The sequence below is a fragment of the Triturus cristatus genome, chromosome 2_2 (assembly GCF_964204655.1).
Source record: "Triturus cristatus chromosome 2_2, aTriCri1.1, whole genome shotgun sequence".
NCBI lineage: Eukaryota > Metazoa > Chordata > Amphibia > Caudata > Salamandridae > Triturus > Triturus cristatus.
This window is the reverse complement of record NC_140582.1, coordinates 65,402,894-65,420,356: the sequence shown is the minus strand read 5'-3', so window position 1 is coordinate 65,420,356 and position 17,463 is coordinate 65,402,894. Positions and strand designations below refer to the sequence as shown.

At 46.6% G+C, this 17,463-nt stretch overlaps 1 protein-coding gene across 3 annotated transcripts in view; it reads right to left on the bottom strand.

The window, feature by feature from the left end:
• The window catches only part of LOC146861849 (low-density lipoprotein receptor-related protein 2-like), an 837,432-nt gene that overhangs the window by 505,213 nt on the left and 314,756 nt on the right, over positions 1–17,463 (bottom strand). For all 3 annotated transcript variants that reach the window (XM_085641010.1, XM_085641012.1, XM_085641011.1), the window contains 2 exons: positions 7,184–7,409; positions 2,795–2,920 (listed from right to left, as the gene is read on the bottom strand). In XM_085641010.1, coding sequence (XP_085497136.1) covers positions 2,795–2,920; positions 7,184–7,409 — 352 coding nt within the window. The remainder of the gene's footprint in view (positions 1–2,794; positions 2,921–7,183; positions 7,410–17,463) is intronic.

The following is a 17,463-nucleotide window of genomic DNA, read 5'->3' as shown; positions in this document are numbered from 1 at the left end:
GAGATAAGCCTGTCTGCTCGTGTCTAGCTACCAAGGGGGTGAGCAGGGGTTATTTTTAAGTGTATCCGCGTTACCCTGACTAGGAAGAAGGGTCCCTACTTGGACAAATGTGCAAGCCCTTGCCAACTAGAGAGCCCCATTTCTAACTGGAACAAACCTGGTTTTGTAGCCTACTTAATGCACAATCTCCCTGGGCACGCCTAATAACCTTGGCCTGGTGTGCTGGAGTTCAGAAAAATGTATAGGTTCACATTTGCTACAACTCCTGAGAAAGTTCCTTCCCGTCACTCCTGATCTCACCAGGCTCTTGGGGCAGTCTTGTAGGCACCAGGTATCTAAAAGATAGTGCAGGGTCCAGCCCTCATTAGTAAGCCCGGCACATTAGGTGTTAGAATTTCTGTTTTGTATCCCTAGCAAGCATGAGCAGTACCTGGGTGCCAGTCATGAGCATTTCGTCCAGCAGGGCCTTCAGTAGTGTTCTTCACAACTCCAAGAATTGTTCCTACCTGACCCAGTCTACTTTCTCACACTAGCCCTATATCATTTTGCAGTCATTACCCACTGACATACAGTAGCATTTCTTAGAAGTCCTCACGCTAAAACGGCTGAACCCTTCTCCCACCAGAAGTGAGTCCCTTTAAAAATACTTCCCTATTTAGATCTCATCCCCACTGGCAAGGTCCAGTGGGGATGGGCGCATAGGGTTTGAGAGAGCTCTGAGAATGAATAGAAGCAGCCCTATTTGGCATCTCCAGGGCAAAGGTGGTAGTGCGGAGGCTTTCTTTTGCCCTGGCAGGGTTTCTGCCTCATCCCAGGTATAGAATACCAGTTGTGTGGTCAGTTCATTCCCCTGCCTTCCTGAGGCTAGAAGCCAGTCCATTGTCCTCCAGAAGGCTGGGTCATTCACTATAGCCAGGAATGCAAATTGACCACTGATGCTGCAATGAGTTGCTGAACTGGCTTTGAGCCACTGTAGAAAATCATAATTGTGTTAGCATTTTTTCCAGGAAGAGTTGTGAATCATATCTAGTCTTTTCTTGAGAACGCAGCCCAAACCTACAGAGTGGAAGGATCTTTCATGCCTTCGGTCAATGGGAGCAAGGTCAAGGATAGGTTTGGAAATATGCATTATGCCACTCAGTGAGAACTTTATTGTATATGGTTATTTAAAACCTTTACAAATCGCACACAGAATGAATATCATAAATAAACAAATCTCAAGTGACAAAAACTATGATAATATATAAAATATCAACGATTCTTCAGATACCTCCGGGTCCTAGCAGCATTCCAATTCCACTTTGCGGGATCTAAGTACTGACCCGTGATTATGGCAGCTCTCTCAATTATAAAATCTATAGTCATAAGTATATGTAAAACAATTTTTGAAGTACTTAAAATGCCGATGATTATTCGTGTCTCCAAGAACTTTATAATTGCATTTTAACAGAATCTAAAAAGGGTACAAAGTCAAATATAGCAGCAGTTCTGTCTTTTCACATCTAAAAATTACAAAAGAAATGTGTAATAAACTACAGCCTTAAAAACCCTGTCCGGAATGTACCAAGTAGGAAAAAAAGACTTGCAAGGGCCAAGATGTTTAAAGACAAAGTCGTGTTGCGGTTTAACGTGCAAGTGCATTGTATAGGAAGTACGGTTCTAAATCCCAACTCCTTTTGGGACATTTCCTTGAATAAACGTTACCCCCTACAAGCGAGGGGGGCTGACGTTCCACGTAGCCAGGTAATAACGGCTTGTCTACATGAGCATAGTCCCATATTCCTAAACAGTGCTTTCATAAAGATTTTCCAATGCACCAGTGGTACTGTACAGACTCAAAATATGGGTTAGTGTTTCTTGTTTGTATCCACAAACCCTGCAGGTTAAATCCTGCGACTAATTTTTCCAAAAAGGGAAAAAAATCTTTTGATTCCATACTACCAAAGTGGTATGCACCATTCATATTGGGCACCCTGCTCTCGGATTACAAGGTACACACTAGGAGTAGGAATATATAAAACAGATAGTCCTACATGGCAAAAACACTATTCATCTCCAGGTGCTTTCAGCTACAGCCCAGTGGTGTTCATGACCATCAACCCATTATCTTACCATTGCATGGATGTCTTCGCAGACCTTCCCAGGGCAACAAGAACTGGCCAAAAAAACTGCTTGGCTTTCATTGCATTGGCTTGAAGATAAACACCCCTCTGATCTCCCCTTTGTGCAGTTCAACCACTAAAAATGCACAAAATCTTCAAAAGGCACCAAGACAACTGCAAAATGTGCTACCGCTTCATTATTTTTTTATTTTACAAGCGAAATATACCCATCAGGTTTCTTCATGAAAGCGTACTTTAAATCCCGTAAGGGTTTGCCCTCCATCTTCATCGTTCTGCTCATTAGAAAACATAGATAAAGTTTGCGCAGCTGTACCAGGGCAGACTACTTAGCAAGGCAAAAAACTCCCATCTACATATGTAATGTTAAAGGATGCTCTATGCGAAATTAGTTATCATTCAATATTTGTTATTGCAAGAGGAGCCTTTTTCTAAAGAAAACCACGGAAAAGACAAGTTAATATAAATTTCATTCCACGCGATGTATCGTAGCAAAACAAGACCACATCTAACTGCAGCAGCAGGAACAGATCCGCAAGAAGAGGCAGCCATTAATTGTCAGCGTGATACTTTACTGCAGAGAGATGAACCCGTTTTAGGTTACTGATGTTTATTCTAGTGAGACTCACAGCGATATTCATTTTATAAAACTTGCTGCTTGCAGATGAACTCACTTTCACACTGGCCAGAGGGCAGGAGGAGGGTGCCATCCGGGCAAGCACACTTATAGCCGTGGACGTGAACTGGCGACAGCAGGCAGAGGTGGCTGCAGGCTCCCGGGACACATGGCGAGGGTGTGCCTAAGGAAAGGGCAATTATTATGCGGTTAGAACAAATGCCGTACATGTACAGGGGTCGAGAGGAAATGTTTGAAACAGTAATAAAGTATGCTAGAATACTAAGTTAGTAAACAGTTTGATGGCCGTGCATTGTCGTGTAGTTACTATAAACCTATATAGAATCTGCACGTTTAGACCACATACACTGTGGGATTGGTGTCCAGACACCCCCACCAGGTCTGTTCGGCTGTATACCTAGCTAGCTCAGTGCCACTGTAAACTCTTACCAAGGAGAGAATAGTTCTTGGCAACTATGACATGACAACTCTGTCCCATCAGGGATCGTGGAAACAGTTCAGTACTTTTCGCTCACTCACTCGTGCTCACTTTGTCCCAGAGAGATACACAGAATAAACACTGGGGACGTTTTCAATAAGCATTTATTGAACCAGTCATTCCATGCTAAAATAGGTGTGCTGAAACAACCATAAAACAAACAGATCTAAACGATATTAAGCAACTGAGTAAATGGATGGTAGATTTCCATCATAGTGCTAAAACAATGGATATATGCAAGCATATAAATACATGACAATAGTAAGGCGTACTCCCACGATCCAACCCCAACTGGATGTGTCCAAGTGTACCTAGCATGTATGTGGGTGTAGAGAAAAGAATCCCCCTAGGCTGAAGCCAATCCAATTTCTTGAAGTGAGAGACTGTGGGGCCCAGTCTTGGTCTCGATGGACACCCCGTGAGGGACATCAGACCACTGCGAGCTAGTCTGCGAGCAGGAACCTCAGCGTCTCGAGTCAGCATGGAAGTCTTTCTTCTCTGCGAGCCTTGGCAAAGTTATGGTGCATATATATATATATATATACCAAAAAGGAACCCTCAGGAGATTCTACCTTGCTGTGTCATGTCGGCCGATGAAGACAGAAGGGATGACCCTTATCATAATTATGCAGAAGATGGTAATCCTGCTGTGATTGAGAATCTTCATGCATAATTAATGAGGCTAGTTTTCGGGGAAACCACACATTTTATGCAGCACTTAACTACGTAAAAGGTCAATACCAAAACCATTTATGTAGTGGAATGGTACGGTAAACATAGGTAAAAGGTTAGGAGAATACTCAGGCCTATATTGGGGTAGCCTATGTAACATAACAGCAAATATAGGAGCCATCCAAAGTTCACACATGCGTTTGATCTGGCAAAAGTTATGAACCCAAGGGAAAATTACTCTACCACAATTCAAATTCTTGTCAACCTAGAGCTATGCTGAAGAGTTAAGTGATAAACTACAGCATGGCTCCCTCCATTTTCAGAACTGAAAAATTACTGATGCACAAAATAAAAACCTTTCCCTCCACACCACCCCCCCCCCCTTTTCTGGAAAAGTACCTGGAATTAATTTGTTATTGTTAACCACCCAAACCTTAGTAAAATTTAAAATCAAAATTGTGAGAAGTTGGCCTGGTACATGATGTTCACTAGTGAAAGTGACCACCTTGTACCATGCCAAGCAACCCTTATGGTGTGGTTGTAAGTCAACCTTTTCGGACTAGCTGCCCTAGTGGTAGCGTAGGCTAAGCAGTCTTTGAGGCTAAACTCGTGAAGCGTGTTAAGCCAGCTGTTTTACCAAATGCAACCCCCTTTTATACCAATGAAAGGACACCACACAGATATATATTGAAAATATATATGTATTTATTTCTCAAAGTAACCCCTAGTCTCTTTATGAGCACAGGAGCACAAATCGTCAAACAAGATTACAGTAGAATACACAGAAGTTGCACTTTATATGGATAGGCCCTGGTGGCCGCTCAAACCATATACTAAAATAGTGGTATAAGTACCACGAACAGAAAAGGGAAAAGGCCTAGGGCCTCTAGAATCGCTGGGCCTACAAGGAGCTAACTTCAGTTAGTGACCAGGAGGTCCACGGGTGGCGTGTGCAGAGCAAATAGTCACACGCATGCTCTCATAGGTTTCAATGGGTGCGTAAAAAGTACAAAGTTACTGCAAAGAGGATCTTCCGGATGGTCTAGGAACTCAAGATTTGGAACACAGGCACTAGAGATGTAATACTACACGTGGGCACAGGAGTGCCAGCTTTACCTCACCCACAGGAAGCGGGTGCATAGGCCTCGAAGTGCGTCGGGTTTCTTCTATCTGTTCCGTGGAGCCTGAAGACAAAGATGCTGCAGGCGGTCGGTCCGGGAGAGATGCAGTGGATCCAAGGGTGGATCGGAGATGTTGAAGACCTGTAAGCAGAGGGGACAGTGTTCACAGTCACTAGCCAGTGACCAGCGTGGCACCAGGTGGGTACCAGGCAATGTCGGGTGCAAACAGGAAGAAGGGTGTAGCTTGTCTCTGCAGCCACGTGGTCCCTGGAGGTCGACGACGTCCAGGAGTCGGTTCACGAGCTGTCCCACGCAGGCTCTCGCTGTCGGCGGTGTCAGCAACTTGATCGAAGCAAACAAGCCTTGGCAAAAGCAATTGTGGTAGGAGATGAAATAAGCTGATGGTTCTGACCAGCAAGGTCAGAGGGACTGCTCCTTTGGAGGGGAGCAAGGGCCAGTCTGGAGCAACCAGACCAGCAGTGTATTTTGTAAAGTTCGTCGCCAAGATGGCCACTAGCAAACGGGCCAGCAACCGGTTAGGCGCGTCGAGTGGCAAAATGCAGAAGGGCCCCACGCAGATCGTGGAGATGCTGGAGGGCTCACCTTTGGTGCAGATGCTGCTCGCGTGTTGGGCTTCTCAGATCCCAAAGCACAACTTGGAGGGAGCCTTGGTTGTTGCACTTGTCAGCTTGTCGTGGTCGTTTCAAGATGGCTGGCTCCACGTGTCTCGGTGCCTCCACGGGTCTCCTCTTTTCAGGGACTGTGGATCGGGCGGTGAGAGGTCTGGAGGTCCAGGACTTGTCAGTCCCCGGGCTCGGGCTCCGGCGGGAGGCGGCGGCAAAGCAGACGTTGATTCGCTGGATGGTGCTTGCGTTAGCAAGGTGGTCACTCTCTGACCACAGGGGAGATTGGCTTCAATCCTCTGTGCGGCAGAGCGTCGAAGTTCCCGTCTTCTTCTTAGTTTCAAGTTGATTCCAGGATGTCTGAAGTCTTAGGACACAGCTCCTACCTTTAAGCGGATTCTAGGGGCCGGACTACCTGCTAGGTCCCTCCCTATGGGTGGGACCAGGAAGGGGGTGGTTACACCGCCAATCCTTTGTCCAGCTCGCCCCAGGTCCAGGGCTGGTGTGCCCCAGGACCGGTTTGAACTGGCATATGCACCGAGGCTCCTTGTGAGCCACAGGCATGTCTGGTTTCTTTCAAGCCCTACCTGACCAATACACAAAATCCTGTCTGGGGTGGTGCATGCACCTCCCCTGGCAGGAAACCCTTTGTCCATACCTCCCAAGCTGGAAGGACTCCCAGCAGCAGGAGGGCAGACTTGTGTCTGTGGTGGCAGCATCCATTTTGTGGAGCTGAGGCTATGTCTGATTTTACCCGGGTTTCAGGTACTGTACATGTCGTGTCCCTCTAGAAGGGTGGAATGCTAACCCCGTCACCAGAATTGGCGAGGGGTTAGTATTCCAATTCGTATGACACCTTACTCGACATGTTTTGATAAAGCAAAACCAAAGTTAGCATTTAACCGCGAGGTTCATAATGCACTTAAGAGTATATGGTATGACGATATCTGGAAACAGTAGAAGGAAGTTGTTCCGACCACTGCAGACAGGCTCAGCTCATGCCAGAGCACCATCTCACATGGAACCAAGCACTCTGCCTTCAGGATTGTTAAGGCCTGCCATAGGAGTGACTTATAGGTTAACATGTGTCCCATTTAAGGTTAGGTATAGGTATACTACACCTAAGTAAGAGGTGGTTACACCAACTTACCCCAGCTGAGTGATCAGCCAGTTGTGTCAAATTTGTTAGGCCAAGCCTGGGGTGGCAGAATACATGCTTCAGCCCCTGGCAGGCCTTAGATACACCAATGCCCTGGGTACCTAGTGTACACTGGTACAGGGGCTCACAGGGTGATCTAACCAATTGGGTATGTACCTAGGGTACATGGAGTCCATTTTAAAGAGAGAACAGCCAGGCTGAGATCCTGAATGGCAGGATCTCAGGCCAACTAAGTCGAAAAACCAGCTAGACACAAGGCAAAAATTTGGGGGTAACCATAGTCAGATATCCACCTTCCTGCAAAAATGTTTTTATTTTTTGTAATCGAGAAGCTGGTGTTCCTACCTCAGAGTTCCTAGATCCTTTGACTTACCTCTGGGTTGCTGGAGCTCATGGAGCACAGTGAAGGCAGAGATGGAGCCATTCAGCAGGACTTCCTTTTCTTCCAGGTTGTTGCTGGGAGCGAACAGCAGCTGACTCTCGTCCGCCCAGAAGAACCAGCCCTCGAACACGGCCAGCCCCACCGGGTCCTGGTCTTTCTTCAGTATCTCAGGGAAGGAGAGTCTTCCACTGCCATCCAGGTTGATGGTCTCTATGGACTGAAGGAAAATGACCAGACATGTCAATCTAAACAAGCACCACCACTCCGCTGCAGGTACACAGGCACATACGAGGCCAAAATAGACTACATTAACAGCTACATAGTCAACAATTAATCAGTTTGTGAATCTCCGTATACAAAACATGGCTGCTGCTAAAGAAAATAATTAAATACAAGTTTGTTTTTTTGCACATGCACGCTTTGCCAACCCACCCATCAACACGTTAGCGTGGGCAAAATGACTGCAAGCTTTCTTCACACAGTGAGTAGGGCAAGCTCCCCTCACCAATTAACAGTATAGGATGACTGTCGGACACAGGTTGAAAACAGTTAAAGCCATGGCAGATTTACAGCGGCCACAATAGATACATCTGCATGCATTGAAATCGAAAGGGGAATCATTTTCACATTTCATGATTACAGTATAGATGAAGAAATACTTCAAAAGCATGAACGTGTCTGGAGAAGCAGTGGAGCACCGAGGGTCAGGAGCCCGAGGGACATTTTAGAAGATCCGTAGCCAACAAGTGTGGTGGTAGCATTCAGCTAGCAAGGGCTTCTTCTGGATCTTCTAAACCGCAGGATTTGAGCAGTTTTTATGTCAGTCTGGATGCTGCTCCAGACCCCTGCGATAAAGGCCATCCTTCTTGTCTTTTGGCATTGGGTCCCCAGTTTGGCAAGGTTTTGGCTCCAGTCGTGGTATAGTCCACCTAGGCTGCCAAGTTCTCACCTAGGTATGCAGGGATGCGGTTTCTGAAGTCCTTTTAAGTGACAGAGGATGGTTTTAAACATGATGCAGCTCCACGGCCAGAGCCAGCATGGCTACTTCAGGGACGAGTTGCCCCTTTCCTACAGGCCCATGAGGAGACCAGCAGCAGTATTTACAACTAATTTCATGAGTAGCAATGCAGCGTTAGGAAGGATGAGGAGTAAAGAGTGTCCTCCTGGACAGTGATCATGTCCTGGTACTCCTTCCTCCATTGCCTTCAGGGAATGCTCCATGTCAGCTGCCCCCAGTCCCAATGTCGCCTACAGACTTTCCAGAAGGTGCAGGGCATGGCCAATGGCCACATTCATGTGTGATGTATATTTACATCCCAACGAAAGCACTTCCTGGAAGGATGAGTGATACACTAGGTAGTCAACAAGATAACGTGAAACTGAGGCACTACTCTAGATGGAAGTCCACCGAGTACATTTTAAAGATTTGGTAAAAATAGGTGTCTACTTCTGCACGGTCAAGCCAGACTTCGAAACAAAGCTCTATTTCCACTTCAGTTAGTCTATAATCCAGTTTTTATGTGCATCAAATGCACGAGCATAAGTATGTTATGCAATTCTATGCAATTAAGATAACTGCTGCTGGTCAATAACTAACCACCTTTCCTGAGCAGATCTCTTTTATTTGTTTTAACAGTTTTCCAATTGCTGGCAATAGTCACCTCTACGAGTCCATTATATGTTGTAATGTAGTCTAGGTTAACAAAATAGGATATCAACAGCGATTCCACTTTTAACATTAGATGGCATGTGAGTGAGGGGGTTATGGTGGCATGGCTTGCAGCTGAGCCACTGTCTCCAGGTTTTAGATCGCAGCAACGTGTTTTCAAAGGAAATATTTAAGCTGCATTTTTACTCTAATATACTGATTACGGATGTTAGATACCATTACTCTGCTTAACTTAAGTTCTTGGGTTTTGACGCGGTATACTTAAACTAAAGCCTGGAATTCACAAGATCGCATTCTATGTAACAGGGCGCACTTTCCCCGTTTGCACCTGGCGCACCAGTTTTAAGGTGCGCCGGGCGCAAACGGGAAAAGTGCGCCTAATACATAATAGAGCCCCAGGTATATAGTGATGAAATTTTAACCTTGAAGGGGGGGGTGGGGGAAGGAGTACACAAGCATTTAACAGAGTAGTCAGGTGAAGTATGCAGGTAAATGGTCAGGAGGGATTTCCTGGGCAGGGGGTAAGTCTAAATACAAACTGATCTTCATATCAACCACCTGGAAGAATAGTTAAGAAGCAGGGGAAAGAAAAGACGCACTGGGGAGGGCGCTGGCCCCCACGATAGAGACTTGCTTGCTGGGGCTATTCCCACGACCAATAAAATGTAAGGAGAGGAATAGACTGATTGATTTGGCCCTGGGATTGGCCAAGCGCCGGGTAGCATTAGAATAGAAGTCTTCCTTTGGGCAGAGGGTAACCAGCTAGAACCGGGACGTGATTAGTTGGGCCGGAGTAGAGGGCAGAGATCTGAGTTGGAAGGACTCGAAGGGCATAAGGAGACAGCCCATAGAACCTTTGTGGAGGGAAGCCTTGCCAGCCTGGGGGAATCCAGAACCAGAACAGGAAACGAGAGGGGAGACTGGGAGAGAGAGCGGGTAGCACACCCTGTATCATGGTAGATAGCCACTCTTGGGTAGGGACGGATGTGGGCAGGTAGACAGCAGTGCATAAAATAGACACCTCTAGACGAAGACAGAGCTATACCTTCAAATCGGGTCGGCAGCAGAAAGTGAGAAGAACCCCACTAGGACGATGCGGAACAGTTGGCGCTTAAAGCTTAGTAATTAAGACGGATGACATGTCCCTGGAGTTTGATACCCTGCGCACCCCCTCCCCCCTGCACGATGTTGGATTGTTTAAATTCTGATTTTGATTTGCTGAGGACAGTACTGAGCCGAGGTCTGTGGCTGGAGTCGACACTGAGATGGGACCGAGAAGTAGTGGTAGGCATTGTCAGGGGAAATATGGCCACTATGAATCTTTGAATTGTAGATAACATCTAGCAAGAGCACGGATAACGCTGGGGAAATGAGAAGTGGTTTTAAGATTGGTTATCGAGCTGAAATGTGTATGGAAATGCCTACAGTATAATAATGATTACGCAATGTAAAATGCCAATTGAGAAATAGGTTTGTATAAATGCCTCAAATTACAAATGCAAATAAAAATAGGTTTAAAAAAAAAAGCAGGGGGAAGTCCAGGCACACCATAAGGGATCCCACAGGATGCATTAGATGCTGAGGACTTTTAAGCCGTGAGTTTTGACTTGTAATAACCGTGTTCCAGGATGCTGCAATGGGGTGTTACCGGTTTCTACAGGCCTCTTACCAGTGCAGCACAGTACTTTCTGTATCACCCCAGCGGGGTTAAGCCCTGCACCGGTGGCTGCTGTGCTCACTAATGCATAGTCAGTAAACGTTTTCCCAAAAGAAAGGCCAGATACACATTAACAAGGGGTTGGAGGAAAAAAACTAAATTTTTAACAAAAACAGTAAATATGCTCATTCACTAGCATTCTTGAAGGGTGAGGATCCACCTCTGGGAAAGCTTGAACAAACCATGGTTTACCCGGAGCAAGAGGCAATGTGATCTCTCACTGCTGGTAGTGGATGAAGATGGGGTAAGGCAACACCCACAGGGAGCTATAAAGTAATTGAAAGCTCTGAACACTGTACTCACAAGGTGCTCCTCATCCACAGACACTGAAAAGGTGCCTTGGGAGGATGGATCTGCCAGACCACTCCCCAGAACAAAAAACTGATGGCCAGCCCATTGTCCAAAGAGGAGCTTTGCATATGGACTTCACGGTTTGCCCTGGTGGACGAGCACTTGGCCTGCGTGTTGCACAGCTGGCAGGGCCCTCAGAATACAGATAGGGACTGCGCATGTGGTATCCCAGCACAATGTTGATACAGTAGCATAGGTGAAGGATCCAAACCGATCAGAGCATTTGAAAAGAAGGTAAGATTATGAAACAAAACCCTAACAGGAGGGCACACCAACTGGTCCAAATCAAGAATTTTCACTTTACAAATAGTACCTGGCAGAGAGCAGAAGATTCCTGAACTTGGACTGAAATAGAAGATGTCGGCAGGGAAATATTTGGGTGTTGAAATATCACACAGCGATTCTCATATTAAGCTAAATGTAGGACAAGAGATGTTGACATGGGGAGAATAGCAATAATCAAAATAAGTAAGTTTGCAGAGGTTCTGTGGGCTACACAGATAGACCAGAGCAGTAGGCTGGAGCGGAGCAGGTTGAGAACTGAAAGATCTAGGATGGGGAGTTTTGTGGGGAGTTTTGCACCTTCAAGAAGGTTCAAGAACAAATGAGTCAGAGGAAGGTAGTTCTTGCTTTATGCAAGGCTTACAAGGGCGCTTGGCGACACCAAGGAAAGACTGAGTAAGCCAAAGGGAGTAGGGAGAACCTGTGTTGTCCTAGTACAGAGCAGTATACAAAGATAAGCTTGGTGGAGATCTTGAAATCAGAGGAAATGGGAAAGACTGTGGTACAAATATTGGACAAGGAGTGGGCTACAGCAACGAGATCTACAAAGACAGTGCAAAGTAATGCCAGGTTAAGATGCACCCACCACAAATTATGGCATAGGACCTTCCTCACCCCTACTTTGCTACACAACATTGCATGACAATTCCTCAGTCTACGCTATATGCTCCTTTCCCCATCCCTGGTCACCTGAAGGTGATTATAGAGAGCAAGTCATTTTTAAACACCGGAGGATGTGTGGTTCCACAAAAACATTGAGTTGTCCCTCTAAGATCGTGGAGGATAAAGCATGGTATAGGTCAGCTGGAAACCGGTCTGCACCTGGTGTCTTGCCTCGAGGCACCTCTTTCAGCTCTTCAACCTGAAGTGGTTTGTTCAAGGATTGCTGCTGCTGCTCCTCAGAGCTTTGACAAGTTGACCTCTACTATGGAGCAATCAAGGGCATTATGCATAACCGAGCAAACCCCTGCTGAAAATACTCTGAGAAAGTGTAATTAAATTGATCCCTAGCCACTTACGACCGTCTTGAGGGGTGCTCGTCTGCCAGTTCAGTACAGTTGAAATCTCCAACCCAGATAAGGTGCATATCCAAGTGGGGCAATAACCCTCAGAAGATCTGGGAAGGAGGATTTGTTGTCCGAGTTTGTAGCAAAAACGCTCACTATACAAGTTAATTTCATCTAGGATTCCTGCTCCTACAACCTATTCGTCCAGAGGGTCTGTCAGCTATCAGCTCCAGAAAAGCGACCCTAGCCACTATCCACATAACCACCACAGAGCATGAATGAGTATGAATGGAGTATGAAGCTGCAAACTTGTTGCGTTACCCCTTCAGCTCTTCCCTGATTTCTTGGCCTCTGCCACGAGCAGAAGTCTCCTGTGCCATCGTATTTTAACTTTATATTGAGAGGTAGGAGTACACTGCAGTTTAGGGAAGCTGTTCAGTCATGAACATTCCAGTTATTAGTGCTGTTAATGGTGGAACTATTTGGTCAGTGAGTACCCCCCCAAAATAGGGCAGCAGATAGAGTAACACATCTGTATTTGCTATGCAGCGCCTTGAGTCCCTCACCTGCGCCAGTGATGCAACTTCCATATTAATTCCACTTGAACCCCCTCCCTTCATCCTACTCTCAGGCAAACTCTTCCTCTCCCCAACTGATCACCCAGGTGTAACATCAACCCTCCCTTCATGATGGGTAATGATACATTCCACCCTTCCCCTTCTCCAATCTTCTGACCCCCCCCCCCCCCAGCAACTTAAGAAAATCAAAGATGGCTATTGATCAGACTGGGTTCACCAACTACCAGGGAACCCGGACCAGCACAACTCTGCCTGCTGGTCTGAGTTGGGTGAGGCAGCAAATCATTCACTCAATTGCCTCTATTCCCTATGTTAACAACTTTGCCTAAACTGGCAACACTCTCCACAATCCCCTCATCGATGGACACCCAAGTACATGGGGCTTTGCACCCTCATGTTCTCCATAGTCCAGAACACCCCGTCCCAACCAATGGCAAATACTTGCCCCATCAGGGCACTCTCTGCCCCTCGGATCTTCACCAGGGAGGTCCCACTGGGGGGGCCCACTTCTTGGCCTCTCCAGTTTTACTCATTTGAGGAGTCTGGCAGTCCACCGCAGTTTCTTGGCTCTGCAGATTCATCCGTCCTGTCCATCGAGCTGTCTCCCCTTCCTGAAGCAGGTCCCAAGCCGGGTCAAGCAGCTGTGCACTGGCCTCTCCAAAACAGCAAAGGCCCAACTTATCCAGCATCTCCAGCCATGACCACACATCTTCTGGTGCCTCAAAAAATTGACTTTTGCCCTCTGCCATCACATTTAGGTGGGCTAGGAAAAGGAGGTTGAGGATTTGAAGACGTTTCCCTTGCCTTCAGCATACGAGTCAATTTGTGTTGTGCCTGAATCTTTTTGGGGTAGTTTGGATATAGGGCAATATTATGGCTTTTAAAGGGGCATGTTGGTATTCCCCCCACAGCTCGAAGGATATGGTCTTTCTGATGAAATATCAAGGCTATGAGGGCCCTCTGGACACCCCCGGTGAGGTTCGGGCCCTCAATGCCCTGTGCCCACAGCCAACCGACTGGTTAGCCTCTCAGGTAGTGGCAGCTCCTGGGTCCAATGCCCCAAAAACCTATACATTGCCTCCCTTTGTCTGATCGGGGAACACCAAAGTGAAGGTTACGACTAGTTTGGTTCTCAGCATCTTCCACCCTTTCTTCGAGAACCTGCGTGGCTGTAAACTGCTTTTCTAATTGCATCATTGTCAAAAACTATTTTGGCAATTAAACCATAAAAGATGCACAAAGCACAGGAAACCAACAAAAATGCTATGGGTAAAATTCAGGACACAAATCAGTGCAAGAGTGCAAATTATACTCTGATCATTTAACTACTTCAAAAAAAGGTTCAACTTCCATTGATAACAAATCTACTTGCATTGGTAACACAAATTAATTACTATCCAGTGCTTAGTTGAATAGACGCGCAGAATATATTATAAAAAATTAAATATGAGGTGGTGCGTTTTTGGGGCGGCAAAACCAGCCTGAACCACCTTGCAGACTAATAGGCCAGGCAGCGAGGCTATCCAAAAGAGGCTGTGTGTTCCAACACAACCAATGCCCAACCTCATTCCCTAGCTACAGAAACCTCATAGGGTCCGCTATGTGCAGTGAGCATGTCAGATGTCGTAGTTCGGTAAGTTAATTTAGGGCAATGGAACAGTCCATCCCTTCCTTAGACAGATGCAGCTATATGTAAAGTATGGGTTTAGTGAGCGGATACTATAGCTGTGCATCTGTCGCCATGCCTTTCCCAGCAATTTAGCTACTGCACTGGCAAAGATCGGGTTAGGGTCTGGCCATAATATCCCAAGGGCTTCAGTTTGGCCTGCAGTGCTCAACCCTAGGCAGACTTGTTTAAGCCAGGCCCGCCATATACCTGCATACACAGGGCAGGCAAACAAGACCTAAGCAATCGATTCCCTGGAGGTGTTACAAGCTGAGCAAGTCAGTATTGGTGAATTAGAATACAGCCATTTAGCTTTGAATGAGTTCAGAGGCAGGGCGCCAAACCTAAACTGGATTTACAGCTTCTCTACAGTGGGATCTGTGATGAAGTCAAGATAAAGTTCCATCCTACAGTGGGTTTTGAACTATAAATTCAAGGGTCACGGTTTGGCTGACCCAACCCCAGCAGATTTAACTTTCTCCTTTGTGAGGAGGCATGTGGCTAGGGAAAGATCCCACAGGCCAATTGTGCCTTCAAGATCTTTACCAGATGTGGATATACCCAGTGGGCCTGTGGTAGATGCAGATAGCCCTCAGCTGACATCTTGCATAAGACGTGAACCTGCCCTCTGCCACAGGAGTATTGGAGGACTGCGCTGGGGACATATTCACAGGTAGTGGGACTTCAAGTGGAGGGCTCCATAAGCTTCCTGTTTGGAGTGGTGCCACAAAATGCAAATGCTGTTGCTGGACTAATCGCAATATATTGGAAGGACAGAGCCAAAACCCCTGCAGTTAAGGCCTGTTGGGCAGACTTCCTAAAATGGGCACAGGCAGATGAACAGCACACAAATCTCACCCAAAGATGGTAGGATGGTGGGGGTACTTTAAGATCTTGGGAGGCATGTCGAGAGGGTCCTGGACTCTGTGCCAGGAGAGCCACTGAGCTGGAGTGAAGGTATTGGTAGGGTGTTAACCCAGCAAGCCTGTGGAGGCGGGAGGGAACTGTGGTAGGTTGAACCATGTGTCTTCTGGTTATGAAGCAATGAATGTTTAGAGCTCTTGGGTAGCCAATAGCCTGCTAAAAAACAATCGTAAATGCCAATGTTTAAAATCTCAAAAACAAGCACAAAAACAAACTATGGTGTAAAGACCACCAAGAACGGATGCTGGCTAAGGAAATCGGAATGTCATTGTAAATACAGACCATAAATTTGGTGAGGATTAAGAATGTTGGAGAGAAAGGTGTGCTAAATTGAAGGTTTGAGTCAATCATACATAATCTTTGAAAAGTGTCCGACTGAGTTTGAGAAGTCAATGATGAACATTAACAGAGGTTGAAGAAAATTTGAACAAAGTTGCTTTTTAAACTGATCACAATTGAGGGCATGGACTGAATATTGAAAGTACTACAGAGTTTCCTTTTAAATCTTAGAAAGTAATTAATAAAAGGAAGGAAATATCGAATTGGAATTTGTGATTTTTAATTCTGTCCATTAAGCTGCAATTATGAGGCGCTTCCTGGACACACATTATCTAAGCTTTGTTAATGATATCCTAGCTTTGCTTAATATGCACTAGTCCTGTGTCCTAATGAAAACCTAAGTACTCACTAAGGAAAAATGCTTTACTGCACAATGCTTTAAGATCATACTAAGTTTGACGAAAATCTTCAGAGGGTGGTTATTTTAGGCATCACAGTAAAACAGTGGGTGATTTAAAACCTGGGTTCATGCCAGTTGCTGACGTACAGAACACGTTGCTGGAACTTCTGGAAGAATAGGAAGCCGCATTTTTTATTTTATTGAACATCTTCATTTGACAATACCAATGCACTGCGCCGAGACTATTTTGAGGTACTGGTGTGTGGGACTGAAAAAGGCGGGTTTGTCTCATTCCTGTCTGGCAGAAGTATTTGAAGGTGCCTTGAATCCGAGATGCAGTGTACAATTTGAAGGTGCCTTGAATCCGAGATGCAGTGTACAGTTTAAATTCCTTCAAGGCGCCAGCCAGCAACCAATATTTTGTACTGTGCATATGTAGCCACTTAAGGCTATGCTCCGAGTTTACAGCACATTCACACGTGTCCTGATGCCATGCAGGCAAACTACAAGCCAAGGACAAAAGCTTACTTGGCAGTACATCTTCATATATGAAGCTGCATTGGTGGGGGGTGACAACGCTGGCTAAGATGGCCGACGTGTTTTATGAGAGCTCCGCCATCCATCCCTCTTAATACTAAATTTATCTGGCCAAAAGCGGAACCAGAGGCTGTGGAATGGGCAGGCAGCTGCAGAGAACACCCTGCGAGCTTGTGAGCAACAGTGACTCGCCTACACACGGAGATCAAGTCCCAGACCAGGCAGAGCAGAGACGCGGGGCCCTGGAGGAGTCTAGAAGGAACTGGTGAACCCCCGGCTGCACGAGAGGCGATGTAGGCAGCTTTGGGAGGCCAAGTTGCACACGTCTGTGAACCCGCCGAGCAGACCCATTGGACAATCCGCCAGTGCAAGTAACTCTGGAATGCTCGGAACCGGGGCAGCGGTGGTGATCTAATTCAAGCTGGTTGGCAACACCCTGATGGTCGTGGAGGCCTGGGCATGACCTGAATGGTGCAGAGTTGCAGAAACACGCATGGAGGGAGCCCGAAGGATCCACACCATTAAAGCCTGCGGGGGGCTGCGCTCTTGGGGCCTGGTCGTGCTTAAATCAGAGTCCTGCTAGGCTGAACTTGAGGTGAACGGCAAGCTGCTGGGAGTGGCTGCGGTGGGGAGGAGTGCTCCTGACCGAAGCAATCGGCTGCAGGAACCAGTTGCGGCTCCCGCCAAACAAGGAGTGACAGGGGCCTGTGACCTAAGCCACATTGCTGCCTGGTCTGAGCCGATCCGAGATACAGCTGAGGCCTCAAGATCTAGTGGGACAATATGCCACAGAGGGCTGCAGAGGCATGCTGGAGATTGCATATAGTGTGGTAAACCCTAGCTCAGAGGGTCGTTGTTAAT